This window comes from Oncorhynchus clarkii, chromosome 14, assembly GCF_045791955.1.
Source record: "Oncorhynchus clarkii lewisi isolate Uvic-CL-2024 chromosome 14, UVic_Ocla_1.0, whole genome shotgun sequence".
Taxonomy (NCBI): Eukaryota; Metazoa; Chordata; class Actinopteri; order Salmoniformes; family Salmonidae; genus Oncorhynchus; species Oncorhynchus clarkii.
In genome coordinates this window covers 26,779,157-26,795,511 of record NC_092160.1, presented here as the reverse complement: position 1 = coordinate 26,795,511, position 16,355 = coordinate 26,779,157, and the positions used below count along the sequence as shown (strand labels likewise).

The window sequence follows — 16,355 nt, the reverse complement described above, 5'->3', positions numbered from 1 at the left end:
TTGTCCTATGTTGCTCCGTCTGTATGCTACGTCTTGCTTGTCCTATGTTGCTCCGTCTGTATGCTACGTCTTGCTTGTCCTATGTTGCTCCGTCTGTATGCTACGTCTTGCTTGTCCTATGTTGCTCCGTCTGTATGCTACGTCTTGCTTGTCCTATGTTGCTCCGTCTGTATGCTACGTCTTGCTTGTCCTATGTTGCTCTGCGTATGCTCATTGCTCATTGATTGTCTGTATTGTAATTGTTTTTAATAACCTGCCCAGGGACTGCGGTTGAAAATTAGCTGGCTGGCTAAAACCAGCACTTTTACTGAAACGTTGATTAATGTGCACTGTCCCTGTAAAAATATATAAAACTCTAACTTTGCCAGTATGGTTAACCTGACCTGAATAGAAACACGTTGTATCCCACCTTATGTAACCTGTACTGTATACCAACTAGAGCTGAGCCATATCGTGATAAATTGCCTGAATTGATGCAATAAAGATAAATAGAATGAAGTGCACCAGTTTTTTAAATTCTCCTTTAAAACTACTACTATTATATTACATTGTTGTGGCCATCAATTGTCCTATTAAAAATCACCAGAGGAGTAAAGTACTTGTGTAAAATGACTTTAAAATATTACTTAAGTAGTTTTTTGTGTATCTGTAGTTTACTTTACTATTTATATTTTGTACTTCACTACATTCCTTAAGAAAATAACATGCTTCATTCGTAAATTATATCGGAGTGTTGGAGTGTGCCCTTGGCTATCAGTAAATAAATAAATAAACAAGAAAATGGTGCCGTCTGGTTTGCTTTATGTAAGGATTTTTTTTATGATTTATACTTTCTTTTGATACCTAAGTATATTTGAGCAATTACATTTACTTTTGATACTTGAGTATATTTCAAATGAAATACCTTTTGTCTTTTACTCAAGTAGTATTTCAGTGGGTGACTTTCCCTTTAGCTTGAGTCATTTTATATTAACGTATCTTTACTTTTACTCAAGTATGACAATTGGATACTTTTTCCACCACTAGACAATCCCCCATATTAGCAAACTTATTTCAATTGAAACTAGAAATTTGTCTTGTATAGGCTACTTATCTTAATGAACAATATCAGCAAAATGCCTGCAATAAGTGATCGGTGTCGATAATTTTCGGTTTATTGTCCCAGCTCTAATAATAACCAGGTTTTTTAAAGCAACTTTAAGATTCTGTTTGTAATGAAAAGCACTACATAAAATAAAATCCATTATTATTATTAGCTAAGACAGCAAACTCAGCCATGGATAGAGATCCAGGTCCATGCTGTACTACTGTACCCAGTAGGGTTAACCTGACCTGAATACAAACATGTTGTACACCACCCTCCTTATTTCACTTAGAAAAGAACAATTGGTCAATGATAATAACATACGGTGCTACTGTGCACAGTGGGGTTAATGTGTTCAGACTACTGTGCAGAGACATGCTTTACCCTCCAGGGCAAACCATCCCTGGGTCTTAAGGGCCAAAGGTAGATTTAATATCTCCAGTCTGTTCTGGGTCCAACAGAAAGGGACTGCATCCCAAAAGGCACCCTATTCCCTATATAGTACACTACTTTTGACCAGGGCCCATTGGACTCTGGTCAGAAGTAGTCCACCATATAAGGAATAGGGTGCTACTTGGGACGTGTCCTGGGTCACTGAACATGCCCACTGGTTACACATTAGAACGGACAGTCGGGATGATGTGAAATCTGAGCAGACTACATATTGCCCTTGGCAGCCATTCAATGTTTCTTCTTCCCCGGCCAAAGCAGTAAGCAAACATGACAGCTGGATATTTGCCGATATGACAGGTGACACTGGACCGCGACCCAGGTTAAAGTAAAATATAGATCAGTTAACTTTTTACAATGTAGGAGACTTGGAGAATGTACAGTTGATAAAAATATAAGGTTAGACCTCTCTGGGGTTACTGATGATAGAACATGAGAAGAAAGAGACTGTTATTCATCCAACATGTTTTCCATATTACATGCTGTTTTACAATAAAACTTCCAGTTAGTTAGTGTTTGTTTTAAGACAAAGGGCTAACTGTAACTCACATCAGCCAAAAGGAAGCCAACCATGCAGAACGGACCAGTGGAGGAATAAAGACAGACTGCATCTGAAGATGCACCCTAATCACTATATAGTGTACTACTTTTGATCAAGGCCCTGGGAATAGGGTGCCAAGGGAATAGGGTGCCATTTCAGAGGCAGGCACAGAAAGCATATAGTAGAAACCCTTGTTGCTTGACCAACTCCACAGCCCTTCATTCCATCCAGCCCCTGAGCCCTATAATCTTCTCAACATCTTCACTCGCCCACCTTCCACCCCTCCATCTCATCACCCCATCCCTCCACCTCTCTCCCCTCATCCCCCACTTCTCTCCCTCTCTCACAGCAGCTCAGGGTCTTAATAATAAAACAGCCAGAGTGCACTCATAAAGAATTAGGTATGAACGCTTCAAAACAAGAACGAAAGAGAGTGAGAGAGGGGGAGAGGGGGAGAGGAAACACACAGAGGGAGAGGAAACACACAGAGGGAGAGGGAAACACACAGAGGGAGAGGAAACACACAGAGGGAGAGAGAAACACACAGAGGGAGAGGGAAACACACAGAGGGAGAGGGAAACACACAGAGGGAGAGGAAACACACAGAGGGAGAGAGAAACACACAGAGGGAGAGGGAAACACACAGAGGGAGAGAGAAACACACAGAGGGAGAGGAAACACACAGAGGAGAGAGAAACACACAGAGGGAGAGGAAACACACAGAGGGAGAGGGAAACACACAGAGGGAGAGGAAACACACAGAGGGAGAGGGAAACACACAGAGGGAGAGGAAACACACAGAGGAGAGAGAAACACACAGAGGGAGAGGAAACACACAGAGGGAGAGGGAAACACACAGAGGGAGAGGAAACACACAGAGGGAGAGGGAAACACACAGAGGGAGAGGGAAACACACAGAGGGAGAGGAAACACACAGAGGGAGAGGAAACACACAGAGGAGAGAGAAACACACAGAGGGAGAGGAAACACACAGAGGGAGAGGGAAACACACAGAGGGAGAGGGAAACACACAGAGGGAGAGAGAAACACACAGAGGGAGAGAGAAACACACAGAGGGAGAGAGAAACACACAGAGGGAGAGAGAAACACACAGAGGGAGAGGAAACACACAGAGGAGAGAGAAACACACAGAGGGAGAGGAAACACACAGAGGGAGAGGGAAACACACAGAGGGAGAGAGAAACACACAGAGGGAGAGAGAAACACACAGAGGGAGAGAGAAACACACAGAGGGAGAGAGAAACACACAGAGGGAGAGAGAAACACACAGAGGGAGAGAGAAACACACAGAGGGAGAGAGAAACACACAGAGGGAGAGAGAAACACACAGAGGGAGAGGAAACACACAGAGGGAGAGGGAAACACACAGAGGGAGAGGGAAACACACAGAGGGAGAGGAAACACACAGAGGGAGAGGGAAACACACAGAGGGAGAGGGAAACACACAGAGGGAGAGGGAAACACACAGAGGGAGAGGAAACACACAGAGGGAGAGGGAAACACACAGAGGGAGAGGGAAACACACAGAGGGAGAGGAAACACACAGAGGGAGAGGAAACACACAGAGGAGAGAGAAACACACAGAGGAGAGAGAAACACACAGAGGGAGAGGGAAACACACAGAGGGAGAGGAAACACACAGAGGGAGAGGAAACACACAGAGGGAGAGGGAAACACACAGAGGGAGAGGGAAACACACAGAGGGAGAGGAAACACACAGAGGAGAGAGAAACACACAGAGGGAGAGGAAACACACAGAGGGAGAGGGAAACACACAGAGGGAGAGGAAACACACAGAGGGAGAGGGAAACACACAGAGGGAGAGAGAAACACACAGAGGGAGAGAGAAACACACAGAGGGAGAGAGAAACACACAGAGGGAGAGAGAAACACACAGAGGGAGAGGAAACACACAGAGGGAGAGGAAACACACAGAGGAGAGAGAAACACACAGAGGGAGAGGAAACACACAGAGGGAGAGGGAAACACACAGAGGGAGAGAGAAACACACAGAGGGAGAGAGAAACACACAGAGGGAGAGAGAAACACACAGAGGGAGAGAGAAACACACAGAGGGAGAGGGAACACACAGAGGGAGAGAGAAACACACAGAGGGAGAGGAAACACACAGAGGGAGAGGGAAACACACAGAGGGAGAGGAAACACACAGGGAGAGGAAACACACAGAGGGAGAGGAAACACACAGAGGGAGAGAGAAACACACAGAGGGAGAGAGAAACACACAGAGGGAGAGAGAAACACACAGAGGGAGAGAGAAACACACAGAGGGAGAGGAAATACACAGAGGGGGAGAGAAACACACAGAGGGGGAGAGAAACACACAGAGGGGGAGAGAAACACACAGAGGGAGAGAGAAACACACATAGGGAGAGAGAAACACACAGAGGGAGAGAGAAACACACAGAGGGAGAGAGAAACACACAGAGGGAGAGAGAAACACACAGAGGGAGAGAGAAACACACAGAGGGAGAGAGAAACACTTTCTAGTAGCATGATCCAGTAGCAGTGACAGACACATAGTGACAGGCTCTCTCTCTCCTTCTCTCTCTCTTCCCTCCTCTCAGGCCCCTGACTGCATGATTGTTCCTCAGATGCCAGGGGGGAGGCTGTTAGCTATTTAAAGAGATAGTGGCCCCACGGAAGACACTAATTGTGTGAGATAAGTCGGTGATGACAACATTGTTTATGAGGCCTCATTAAGAGAATCACAACGCATGTGCTCCAAATGACACCGTATTCCCCATTTAGTGCACTACTTTTGGTATGCATCATGGGTATCTGGACACACAAAAGACAAGAGAAAACAATGATGAAAGGAATGAAAGTGGAGCAGCAAACAGCAATACATTGTTATTCTATTAGAATCCTATAACTAACTACTAAATAATGAACATCTCATGATATCATATTCATTATTACAACTGTGATGTAAATAATACCATTCGCAATTGTTGAATTTAAATGATCAGAGTATTGCTGCTCGGCTAAACTGAAAACAAAGAGTCCACTTTCTTCTTATCCTTCGTGCAACACTGTTCTCTCCCCCTCGCTGAAAAAGCAGTCCTACTAGGCTTAGCACAGTTGCAGTATAGTGTAAACAGGTTGTTCAATGTGTTGTTCAATTGGCCTTAATGCAATGTGAGGATGTAAGCTACCTTGAAGCTTCTGCTCAAAGAATTAACTGGTCCCAGCAAACCGGGAACATTCCCAGGACATTAGCTAACATTACCAATAAGTTATAGTTAGGGTTTTATCCAACATTAGGATGATAACATCAAGAGTTGGAACCAAAATTACACTACATCATCAAAAGCATGTGGATACCCCTTCAATTTAGTGGATTCGGCTTTCAGCCACACCCGTTGCTGACAGGTGTATAAAATCAAGCACACAGCCACGCAATCTCCATAGACAAACATTGTCAGTAGAATGGCCTTACTGAAGTGCTCCGTGGCTTTCAGCGTGGCACCGTCATAGGATGCCACCTTTCCAACAAGTCAGTTTGTCAAATTTCTGCCCTACTAGAGCTGACCCGGTCAACTGTATGTGCTTTTATTGTGAAGTGGAAACGTCTAGGAGCAACAACGGCTCAGCCGCAAAGTGGTAGGCCACACAAGCTCACAGAACAGGACTGCCGAGTGCTGAAGCACGTAGCACGTAAAAATCTGTTCTCGGTTGCAACACTCACTATCGAGTTCCAAACTGCCTCTGGACGCAACATCAGCACAATAACTGTTAGTCGGGAGCTTTATGAAATGGGTTTCCATGGCCGAGCAGCCACACACAAGCCTAAGATCACCATGCGCAATGCCAAGCATCGGCTGGAGTGGTGTAAAGCTTGCCACCATTGGACTCTGGAGCAGTGGAAAAGCGTTCTCTGGAGTGGTGAATCACACTTCACCATCTGCCAGTCCGACGGACTAAATCTGGATTTGGCGGATGCCAGGAGAACGCTACCTGCCCCAATGCATAGTGCCAACTGTAAAGTTTTGTGGAGGAGGAATAATGGTCTGTTGCTGTTTTTCATGGTTCGAACTCGGTCCCTTAGTTCCAATGAAGGGAAATCTTAACTCTAAACTCTAAATCAAAAACATTGTCATTGTAGACGATTCTGTGCTTCCAACTGTGGCAACAGTTTGGGGAAGGCCCATTCCTGTTCCAGCATGACAATGCCCACACGCACAAAGTGAGGTCCATATAGAAAAGGTTTGTAGAGATCGGTGTGGAAGAACTTGACTGGCTTGCACAGAGCCCTGACCTCAACACCATCAAACACCTTTGGGATGAATTGAAACAACGACTGTGAGCCAGCCCTAAGTGCCCAACATCAGTGCCCAACCTCACTAATGCTCTTGTGGCTCAATGGAAGCAAGTCCCAGCAGCAATGAACCAACATCTAGTGGAAAGCCATCCCAGAAGAGTGGAGGCTGTTATAGCAGCAAAAGGGGGACCAACTCCATATTAATGCCCATGATTTTGGAATAATATGTTCAATGAGCATGTGTCCACATACTTTGGTCATGTAGTGTATTTTCCAATCGTTTGTTCTTAACAGAACCCCTATTTTTTACATTCCATCCCACTGTTCTGACCAGCTAAAGAAAGGTCTGAGCCAGTTGGAAACAAAAAAACATATGTTTATATTGTTGTTAACTTCTGTTCCTTTTTTAACCTTTGAAATCAAGTTTTTATTTTAATTTTTTACATTAAGCTCATTAAATTACTTCACCAATCAGTGTGGATAGAGCAGGCAGATAATTAAAAACGTCAAACATTTTGTAGTTAATAAATCCAACGTGAAACGTGATCACTAGGCCTATAGTACCCGTAACTAGCATTGAAAAAGTTTATCCATTCTTCTCTAGCTAATTAAAAATCTCTCTCCCCATTTTCTGAATCAAGCTTGTAACGTCAGTACAGTAGCCTACTGTATCTTCGGAAGAGGGAGGAGCCTAAACACACAGGCAAAGATTTTCAGCTTGCAGGCAGAAACTGGAATACGTTTCTGAATGACGGAGTGAGGGCTTTGCATAGGTGCTTTGTTGTGTTATTTTGTGGGACTAGAAAAATATGCCTGGAATATAAAATTATGTTATTAACCTGTTGCCATGCTTTTAAAATAATGGTTCTGTTCTGGAACAGTATGGATCACTTTCGGTCCCGGTTCCAATTCTGTTCCTTGAAAATTGACGTTATTTTCCAGTTTTCAGTTCTGTTTCTGGAACTAGTTTTGTTCCCTGAACCGGTTCTAACCCCTGGATAACATCCCAAAAACATTTTAGTTTTTTTATGAAATATCATTGGAATGTTCTCCTAACATTTACTAAAATGTTGTGCACAACCACCACAGAACATTCTCCTAAGGTTCTTATTAGATTTCCAGGTAATGTAATAACAGAATGTTTTCTGGGAATATTCTTGCAACATCAGACAAATGCTTTATACAAAAATGGTATAATCTTCAGCATAACTGGACAGCTTTTGTGTTTTATAACTTTTTGGACAACCTAATGAATGTTCTGGGAATGTTCACAGAACCAATTTTGGTTTGCTGGGTATACACTATTTTCTGTGTGCATGAGTAGGCTATATGCACAGCTGCACACTGAAGTGTGCTTTTTAAACAAATTGCTCAATGGGTCTAATCTGTTGCTTAGTTTAGCTTCAACACAAAAAAAGCAGTCCTCGGCCTAGAGTATAAGGACAGTTACAGTATAGTGAACACAGAAACACGTTGTTCAATGGGCCTAAATACACTATGAGGAGGGAAACTACTTTGCAGCTTCTGTGCACAATATTAAGAGGCCTAAAGCACAGACACAACAAGAATTTGATTGGGTCTAAAATGTGTAGGAAGTGGAGGGATTGGACTGGACAAAGGGCCCTGATCCGATTGAGATCTATTCTATTCCACAGCCTTCTGGAATGCCAAACACACTACATTATTCCTTAAGCTGCAAGTTGTTAGGATTTATAATGTAGCTGGTCGCTGCTCTAGTCTAGAGAGACTACAGAGAGGGTAAAGTATTGGAACACGCTAATTACTCATGGGTAAATGATCAGGCATGGTAATGATAATGTATTGTCTTACAAAGTGAGTAGTCTTGACCGAGCCAGAACGGGCCTCAAGGCCTGTTATTTTTTTATTTTATTTTGCTAGCATGAGGCAGCTTGATGTATAGCTAAACCCCCTAGCGTCCTGCTAGTCTATCGAACAGTACTGTAATAACAGTATCTTGTTCAGATAATGGAAACAAATGATAACTACACATGAAAAATGGAGATTAAATCTGAAATCGAATTTCCTTTAAGTGGAACATGTTTGTCAGGTCCCAATGAACAAAAAATCATAAACAGAACCTTCAGACGGGTTCAAAAGGGGCCTCGAGTGGAATATTTCTACGGCCTAGAAGGATCAGAGAGAGACCGCATTCAGATGGCCGTTGAATAGATATAGTTTTGAAATTATGGACCAACTGCCAATTTTAGGGATAGTTCCACTACTGGATACAACTGTCTTCTATTCCTATTTAACTGACCATAATACTGTACTGTAGTGCAGTGGTTCACAACCTTTTTTGGTTACTGAACCATCAACTGAATTTTGCTCCCTGAAGCTCCCTGAGTACCCCTGAAGTACCCCCTCATGTGCATTTTACCACTAACCCTATGGACTCAGGAGTCTTTTCAAGTACCCCCTGTGGGTAGGCCAAGTACCCCTGGTTGGGAACCACTGCTGTAGTGTACTGTACGCAGGAATGTTATGTACAAACTAGTCGATATTTTAAGCATTAAGTGTTTAAATCTTGGTCAACATGCGCAAGATATCTGAGGCATTTTAAACGTTTCCCTCAGTCTGTAAGCCAGATGAGCTATTTCTTTTTCATGGCAAATAAAATGTAGTAAAATGCGCTGAGCCAGCAGGTCCGGACAGATGGAGTAAGAGGATTCTTGTTTGTTTTTCTGTAAATGAATGGCGCCAGACTGTCATGTTTGCTCTCTATTCATAATTCAGGCCGTAGGACATCTCGAGGGCATCAACTCCCCAAATACAGCCAACATAAAATGCATTTCCGGTGGTTGAATAAAGACATAACTTGCTAACAGTAAACAACCCTTATGAGCATGGCCATAACAGTACTTATAGAATCCAGAAAGCTACAATAACAGGACACACAACCCCTCAATAAATCCCTGGCTCTCTACTGGAACCCATAGCCATTCCAAGCCTTGTGAGTCACAAGTCTGTATCTCTTTTAGCAACTCCCTGACCTGGGATCACATACCCCATACTGTATGTCTATCACCCTCTCAATCTCTTTCCTCCCCTCACTCCCCTTTCCTTGCTTCTCTCCTAACCCTTCCTTCTCCCCTTCAGGTAATTAATCACTGGTCAGTTTGCGATTTGATAAGTGAAAGCAAAGTTTACACCATTCTGCATTCACCAAGACAACGCTCTCAGATTTACAGTGGGTATGTCCCAATTGAAACACTATTCCCTATTCAGTGCCCTACATTTGACTTGAGCCCTATTAGCCCTGGTCTAAAGTAGTGTATCACAAAGGTAATATGGTGCCATTTGGGATGCACATTGATATAAATTGGCATTAATCTTGCCCTGGAGGCAGAGTTTTGCCATTTCTGCTAGATGGTCCAGCTGCAAATTCAAAATGTGATATATGGTAAAAAATTAATTAAACCAAAAATGTGCTTTTTGGTCTTAATTTGAGGTTAGGGTTAGCTATTGTATGACTTTGTGGCTGTGCCAGCTAGTGAACACTCTTCAGAGCTGCCTCCAGGGCAAGATTCATGACAATAAATGCTAACTTGCATTTGGGACGCAAACGGTGTTAACTTCAAGGAACTGGATGTTCCCTCACTCCTTCCACCCCTCGTTCTCTTTTCTTACATGTCCCTCCCTCACTCCCTTCCTTCCTTCGCTTCACCGTGGTACCTCCATAACTCGCCGCCTCAGGCACTCCTTTGTTGATTCCCCTCTCACCCACCTGGTTCAGATCATGAAACTATTGTTTTGTTGAAAGGATTTCTTCCATCATGACATGTGGATCCTTCTACACACTTAACCTACTGTTGTTGATACCCCCAGATAATCTCAGGCCATTATTTGTACCTGTGTAATTACATAGTAATAATCTAAACATGACGCCTGTTTTGTAGAGATCCGGACTCATTGATCAAAACAAGCACCCCTGGGAAGTGATTGGCACCTCATTTCCCTTCTCATAGCTCTTATGAGCAGAACTAGTGTGTCTTAGTGTAGATATATTTTTTAACTGGGCCTGGGATCTAACAGGGCAATGGGCACGGATTTCACAGAGTTCACATCAATGCAAATTCTCCTTCATGTCTCACTCTAGAGAAGTATTTGGAGTGGGTACTGGCCTGGGCACTGCACTCAGGGTGGGCTCAGCTGAGAGATGTGATTCTGTGCCAGGCAGTCAATAAGCCCCACAGGAGGTTGGTGGCACCTTAATTGGGGAGGACGGGCATGTGTTAATGGCTGGAGTAGAATAGGTGGAATGGTACCAACAACATCAAACACATGGTTTCTTTGTGTTTGATGCCATTCCATTTGCTCCGTTCCAGACATTATTATGAGCCGTCCTCCCCTCAGAAGCCCCTTCTGCACCGTACTCTTTCCCGGGGCGAGCTAGTGGAGCTGGGGGATCTGACTACAGCTCACTAGTCTAATTCCTTTTGATATGAGAACAGTGGACGCCTTTTTCAAGATTAGAAATCAGGTTACTGACTGGACCCAAACATTTAAAAAGTCTTAACGAATGGAAAATAAGAGAGGGAGATGTCTTGACACTCGTCATCCAATTAAACTGGGGTTGTTGTTTTGGGAGGGAGGAAAGATCTCTCCCCTGGATGATGGCCTAAAAGTTTCAGCTGAAAACCAGAGAGCGTGTACACTTCCATAGCAAGAATGTATACAGAGGTAAACATATCTCGTCCTAAAAATGAACCTAGGCCATCGTCAGACCCTTTCTGAGAATTGAGAGAGCGTTAGAGAAAAGACAATTGGATTTATTTTTAGCCACAAACATGTTCCACCCTAAAGCCACAAACGTGTTTCACCCTAAAGCCACAAACGTGTTTCACCCTAAAGCCACAAACGTGTTTCACCCTAAAGCCACAAACGTGTTTCACCCTAAAGCCACAAACGTGTTTCACCCTAAAGCCACAAACGTGTTTCACCCTAAAGCCACAAACGTGTTTCACCCTAAAGCCACAAACATGTTTCACCCTAAAGCCACAAACGTGTTTCACCCTAAAGCCACAAACGTGTTTCACCCTAAAGCCACAAACGTGTTTCACCCTAAAGCCACAAACGTGTTTCACCCTAAAGCCACAAACATGTTTCACCCTAAAACCACAAACGTGTTTCACCCTAAAGCCACAAACATGTTTCACCCTAAAGCCACAAACGTGTTTCACCCTAAAGCCACAAACGTGTTTCACCCTAAAGCCACAAACATGTTTCACCCTAAAGCCACAAACATGTTCCACCCTAAAGCCACAAACATGTTCCACCCTAAAGCCACAAACGTTAAATCATAACAATATAAGTGGTTGAGACAACTCAAGTAGAGTTCGACCGATTAAATCGGAATTGCCTATTAATTAGGGCCAATTTCAAGTTTTCATAACAATCGGAAATCGGTATTTTTGGGCATTTTTTTACACCTTTATTTAATCAAGTCAGTTAAGAACACATTCTTATTTTCAATGACGGCCTAGGAACGGTGGGTTAACTGCCTCGTTCAGGGGCAGAACGACAGATTTTCACCTTGTCAGCTCGGGGGATCCAATCTTGCAACTTTACAGTTAAGAAAGTTGGTAAGTTGCTAGCTAGCATTAAACTTATCTTATAAAAACAATCAATCAATCATAATCACTAGTTAACTACACATGGTTGATGATATTACTAGATATTATCTAGCGTGTCCTGCGTTGCATATAATCTGACTGAGCATAAAAGCATACAAGTATCTAAGCGAGTGGTGGTAGGCAGAAGCAGGCGCATAAACATTCATTCAAACAGCACTTTCTTTGCGTTTTGCCAGCAGCTCTTTGTTGTGCTTCAAGCATTGCACTGTTTATGACTTCAAGCCTATCAACTCCCGAGATGAGGCTGGTGTAACCGAAGTGAAATGGCTAGCAAGTTAGCGCGCGCTAATAGCGTTTCAAACGTCACTCGCTCTGAGCCTTGGAGTGGTTGTTTCCCTTGCTCTGCATGGGTAACGCTGCTTCGAGGGTGGCTGTTGTCGTTGTGTTCCTGGTTCGAGCCCAGGGAGGAGCAAGGAGAGGGACGGAAGCTATACTGTTACACTGGCAATAGTAAAGTGCATATAAGAACATCCAATAGTCAAAGGTTCATGAAATACAAATGGTAAAGAGGGAAATAGTCCTATAATAACTACAAACTAAAACTTCTTACCTGGGAATATTGAAGACTCATGTTAAAAGGAACCAGCAGCTTTCATATGTTCTCATGTTCTGAGCAAGGAACTTAAACGTTAGCTTTCTAACATGGCACAAATTGCACTTTTACTTTCTTCTCCAACACTTGGTTTTTGCATTATTTAAACCAAATTGAACATGTTTAATTATTTATTTGAGGCTAAATTGATTTTATTGATGTATTATATTAAGTTAAAATAAGTTTTCATTCAGTATCGTTGTAATTGTCATTATTACAAATAAAAGTAAAATACATTTTCTTTATTATTATTATATATATATATATTTATTTTTTTTAAATCGGCCGATTAATCGGTATCGGCTTTTTTGGTCCCCCAATAATCGGTATCGGCGTTGAAAAATCAAAATCAGTCGACCTCTAAACTCAAGGTCTCACGATGAGTGTCTGTGGTGGCACCTAAACTGTTAAACATTGAAACACTAACTGAGCTGCAGCTCAATGATAACTGAGCCGTGGACAGACTATAGCCTCACAATGCCTGTCCCTCATCCCTCCTCACCAATTGTGAAACATTTATAGTAGTGCTAACTAACCGCACGTAAATGGCCTACATCAGGGCCTGTATACACTAACAGCCTCAGTTTTCCCTTAAAGATCATAATGAATTAGAGCACTCCTACTCTGACACGCTTTGTGACGGCCTTGATGTAGTGAGGCAAAAGAGCGGTGTGTGTGTGTGTGTGTGTGTGTGTGTGTGTGTGTGTGTGTGTGTTATAAAAGAAAAGCCTGATAGTAATCCTAAACAGATTGGGGGTGAAGATTGAGGCCACAATATAGTGGCACACACTAGTGCCTTTGTCACATGGAAAATAAATTAACAACATGAGCGGAGAACATAAAAGTTATCCAGCAGTATGAATGAATTAGAGCCGTGACCAGAAAGTTAATGTAAGGCAACTCTGGTGCTATATGGCCTGGGTATAGTCTATACATTAACTTGAAGTAGCCTGAAGAGTCTTCAGACACATGATGCTGAGACTGAAGTAGTAGCCTAAATTCTCTGACACATCTGAAGAGCAAAGACGGATATGATCAATAATCAAAAATCTCATTCATGTTTAACTTTAATATCTTCTTGAGACAATGCTGGGCATTTTTCTATACTGAGCAAAAATATAAACACAACATGTACAGTGTTGGCCCCATGTTCCATGAGCTGAAATAAAAGATCCAAGAAATGTTCCATATGCACAAAATGTATCTCAAATTGAGCACAAATTTGTTTACATCCCTGTTAGTGAGCATTTCTCCTTTGCTAAAATAATCCATCCACCTGACAGGTGTGGCATATCAAGAAGCTGTGCTGTGCTGGGGACAATAAAACGCCACTCTAAAATGTGCAGTTTTGTCACACAACACAATGCCACAGATGTCTCAAATTTTGAGCGAGCATGCAATTGGCATGCTGATGGCAGGAATGTCCACCAGAGCTGTTGCCAGATAATTTAATGTTAATTTCTCTACCATAAGCCGTCTCCAAAGTAATTTCAGAGAATTTGGCAGTATGTCCAACCAGCCCCGAAACCACACCAGCACAGGACCTCCACATTCGGCTTCTTCACCAGTGGGATCATCTGAGACCAGACAGCTGATGAAACTGAGGAGTATCTGTCTGTAATAAAGCCCTTTAGTGTGGAAAAACTCATTCTGATTAGCTGGGCCTGGCTCCCCAGTGGGTGAGTTTATGCCCTCCCTGGCCCACCCTTGGCTGCGCCCGGCCCAGTCATGCGAAATCCAAAGATTTGGGCCTAATACATTTATTTCAACCGACTGATTTCCTTATTGGAACTGTAACTCAGTAAAATTGCTGAAATTGTTGCATTGATATTTTTGTTCAGTATAGTTCTGGGTTCATTTGACCCTTCTCGCTTACCTTCAACAGTAAGTCACCATCAGTAGTCTAACTTTATTAACAGGTGCAACAGTTACAGGACACTCACCTACTTTAAACTGCGACGTATTGTCATTGGGGTCTGCGTGGTCTTTCACCAGCATCATGTGGAGGATACCGAAGGAGTTCTGTATCCCGAAGATGGATCCATTACACCAGGTAGCAGCGAAAACAACTAACCAGCCGAACCCGCCCTCGGGTGGGACGAACCCGGGGCACTGCCCTGGCATCGGTGCAGGGGACTGAGAATCCGGGGACACACCGGGTTTACAATCGAGACATCCAGCCTCGATGAGCTGGATAGTACTGTCCTCATGTGGAATCTTGCATTCGCTATCTCCCAGGTCCTGTCCCTGGTTCTTCTGTGCTTGCTGGTTCTCTCGGTCTTGGGGAGAACCACCGTTCTGCTCAATTTCAGAGTCAGCAGTAGCCTCATCACAGTTTTCGGTCGGCGGCTCGCCGCTCGATATTTCCTCCTCGGTCCGATTTTCTCCTTTCCCGTTGACCCCCATTTTATCCTGTCCAATAGAGGGGTTACTGTTGTGTTCTGGGTGCATCGCTCATGCATCAGACAGCGACAGTAGCCTATTGATTGACAAGGTCGGTCTATAGAAAATAAAAAGTAGGATTCTTTCTGCTCTGTTCTTCCAGTAATTGTAGGCAAAATCAAGTCACAGCACCAAGTTCAGTATCCGAAGTGCTGAAGTGCTGCTATAAAATCGGTTGTATAGTGAAAGGACAGGCACGTCTTATTTATTTATCATGATTTAAAGCAGGTGTCCACGAAGCCTATTTACAGGGGAAATGATGACGCCGGAAAATATTTGACTTTTGCTTTCCTGCTCCGTGAAAAATGTAAATCAACCTGTGAAAACGTCTGCTGCTCGCCAACCTCAACTCAATCTCGTCCTCGCGCTGCAGAGTCACCGCTGTCCACATTTTGTAGCCTAATCTGTAAACAAATGAGTGTCGGCTCCTCCTCTTTCGTGGATTTAATGTTACATTGGAATATGTGAATATCTCGAACCGGGGTTTTCTGTGCAAACACAGAAAATAACCTTCATTCAACAATTGCCCCCGCCTCCACGACCTCCGTCACCAATGACCGAGCTCAGGGATGGATTAAAAATTCCTGCAGTACGAGATTACGGAAAGACTCGAATGTCGCCCCACCCCTTCTGCTGTCTCTGCCATACACTACATTAACTACATTGGAAGGCGCAGCCGCAACTGAATGAATGATGTTGATGGAATGGGCCAGCATTCTCCATCAAAATATAGCAACGTTGGTCTATTGATACAATGTTGCAATTGTCGAAGGATACAGTTTCTCGCGAAAAAAGTGTCAATGTAACAATTTCTCGGCGCAATTTTGTATCGGGTGTATCGCAACTGAATTAACTTCACTCAGCCATGATGCAGCCTATTTTATCAAGTTTCAAGTTTTAATGTCACACGCACAAGTACAATGAAATGCCTTTCTTGCAAACTCAAAGCCCCAAAATGCAATAAACAATAGCATTGTATTACTAGAAAAAAACGAGAAATAAGAATAAGAAATATGAAATACACAATAGTAAGTAAGTAAGCAAGCATTCTATATACATACAATATTTAATAAGTCAGTTCCAATACCATATTTACATGTGCAGGGATACTGGGGTGACGGAGGTAGATATGTATAGGGGTAAGGAGACTAGGCCACAGGATATAAGTGAGTGGGTGTGCAAGTGCGCAGGTGTGTAGAGTCAGTATAAATGTATGTGCATATTATGTGTGAGTGAGCAAATTATGGAGTGAGTGTTTGTGTGTGTGTGTGTGTGTGTGTGTGTGTGTG

At 43.1% G+C, this 16,355-nt stretch overlaps 1 protein-coding gene across 2 annotated transcripts in view; it reads right to left on the bottom strand.

Moving 5' to 3' along the window:
• The window catches only part of LOC139366476 (monocarboxylate transporter 8-like), a 36,763-nt gene extending 21,190 nt beyond the window's left edge, over window positions 1-15,573 (bottom strand). The window contains exon 1 of one of the 2 annotated variants that reach the window (XM_071103984.1): window positions 14,568-15,573. In XM_071103984.1, the coding sequence (XP_070960085.1) occupies window positions 14,568-15,075 (508 nt within the window). In that variant the 5' untranslated portion in view covers window positions 15,076-15,573. The remainder of the gene's footprint in view (window positions 1-14,567) is intronic. The other variant, XM_071103985.1, reaches the window with a different exon arrangement.
• Between the last annotated feature and the right edge of the window lie 782 nt (window positions 15,574-16,355).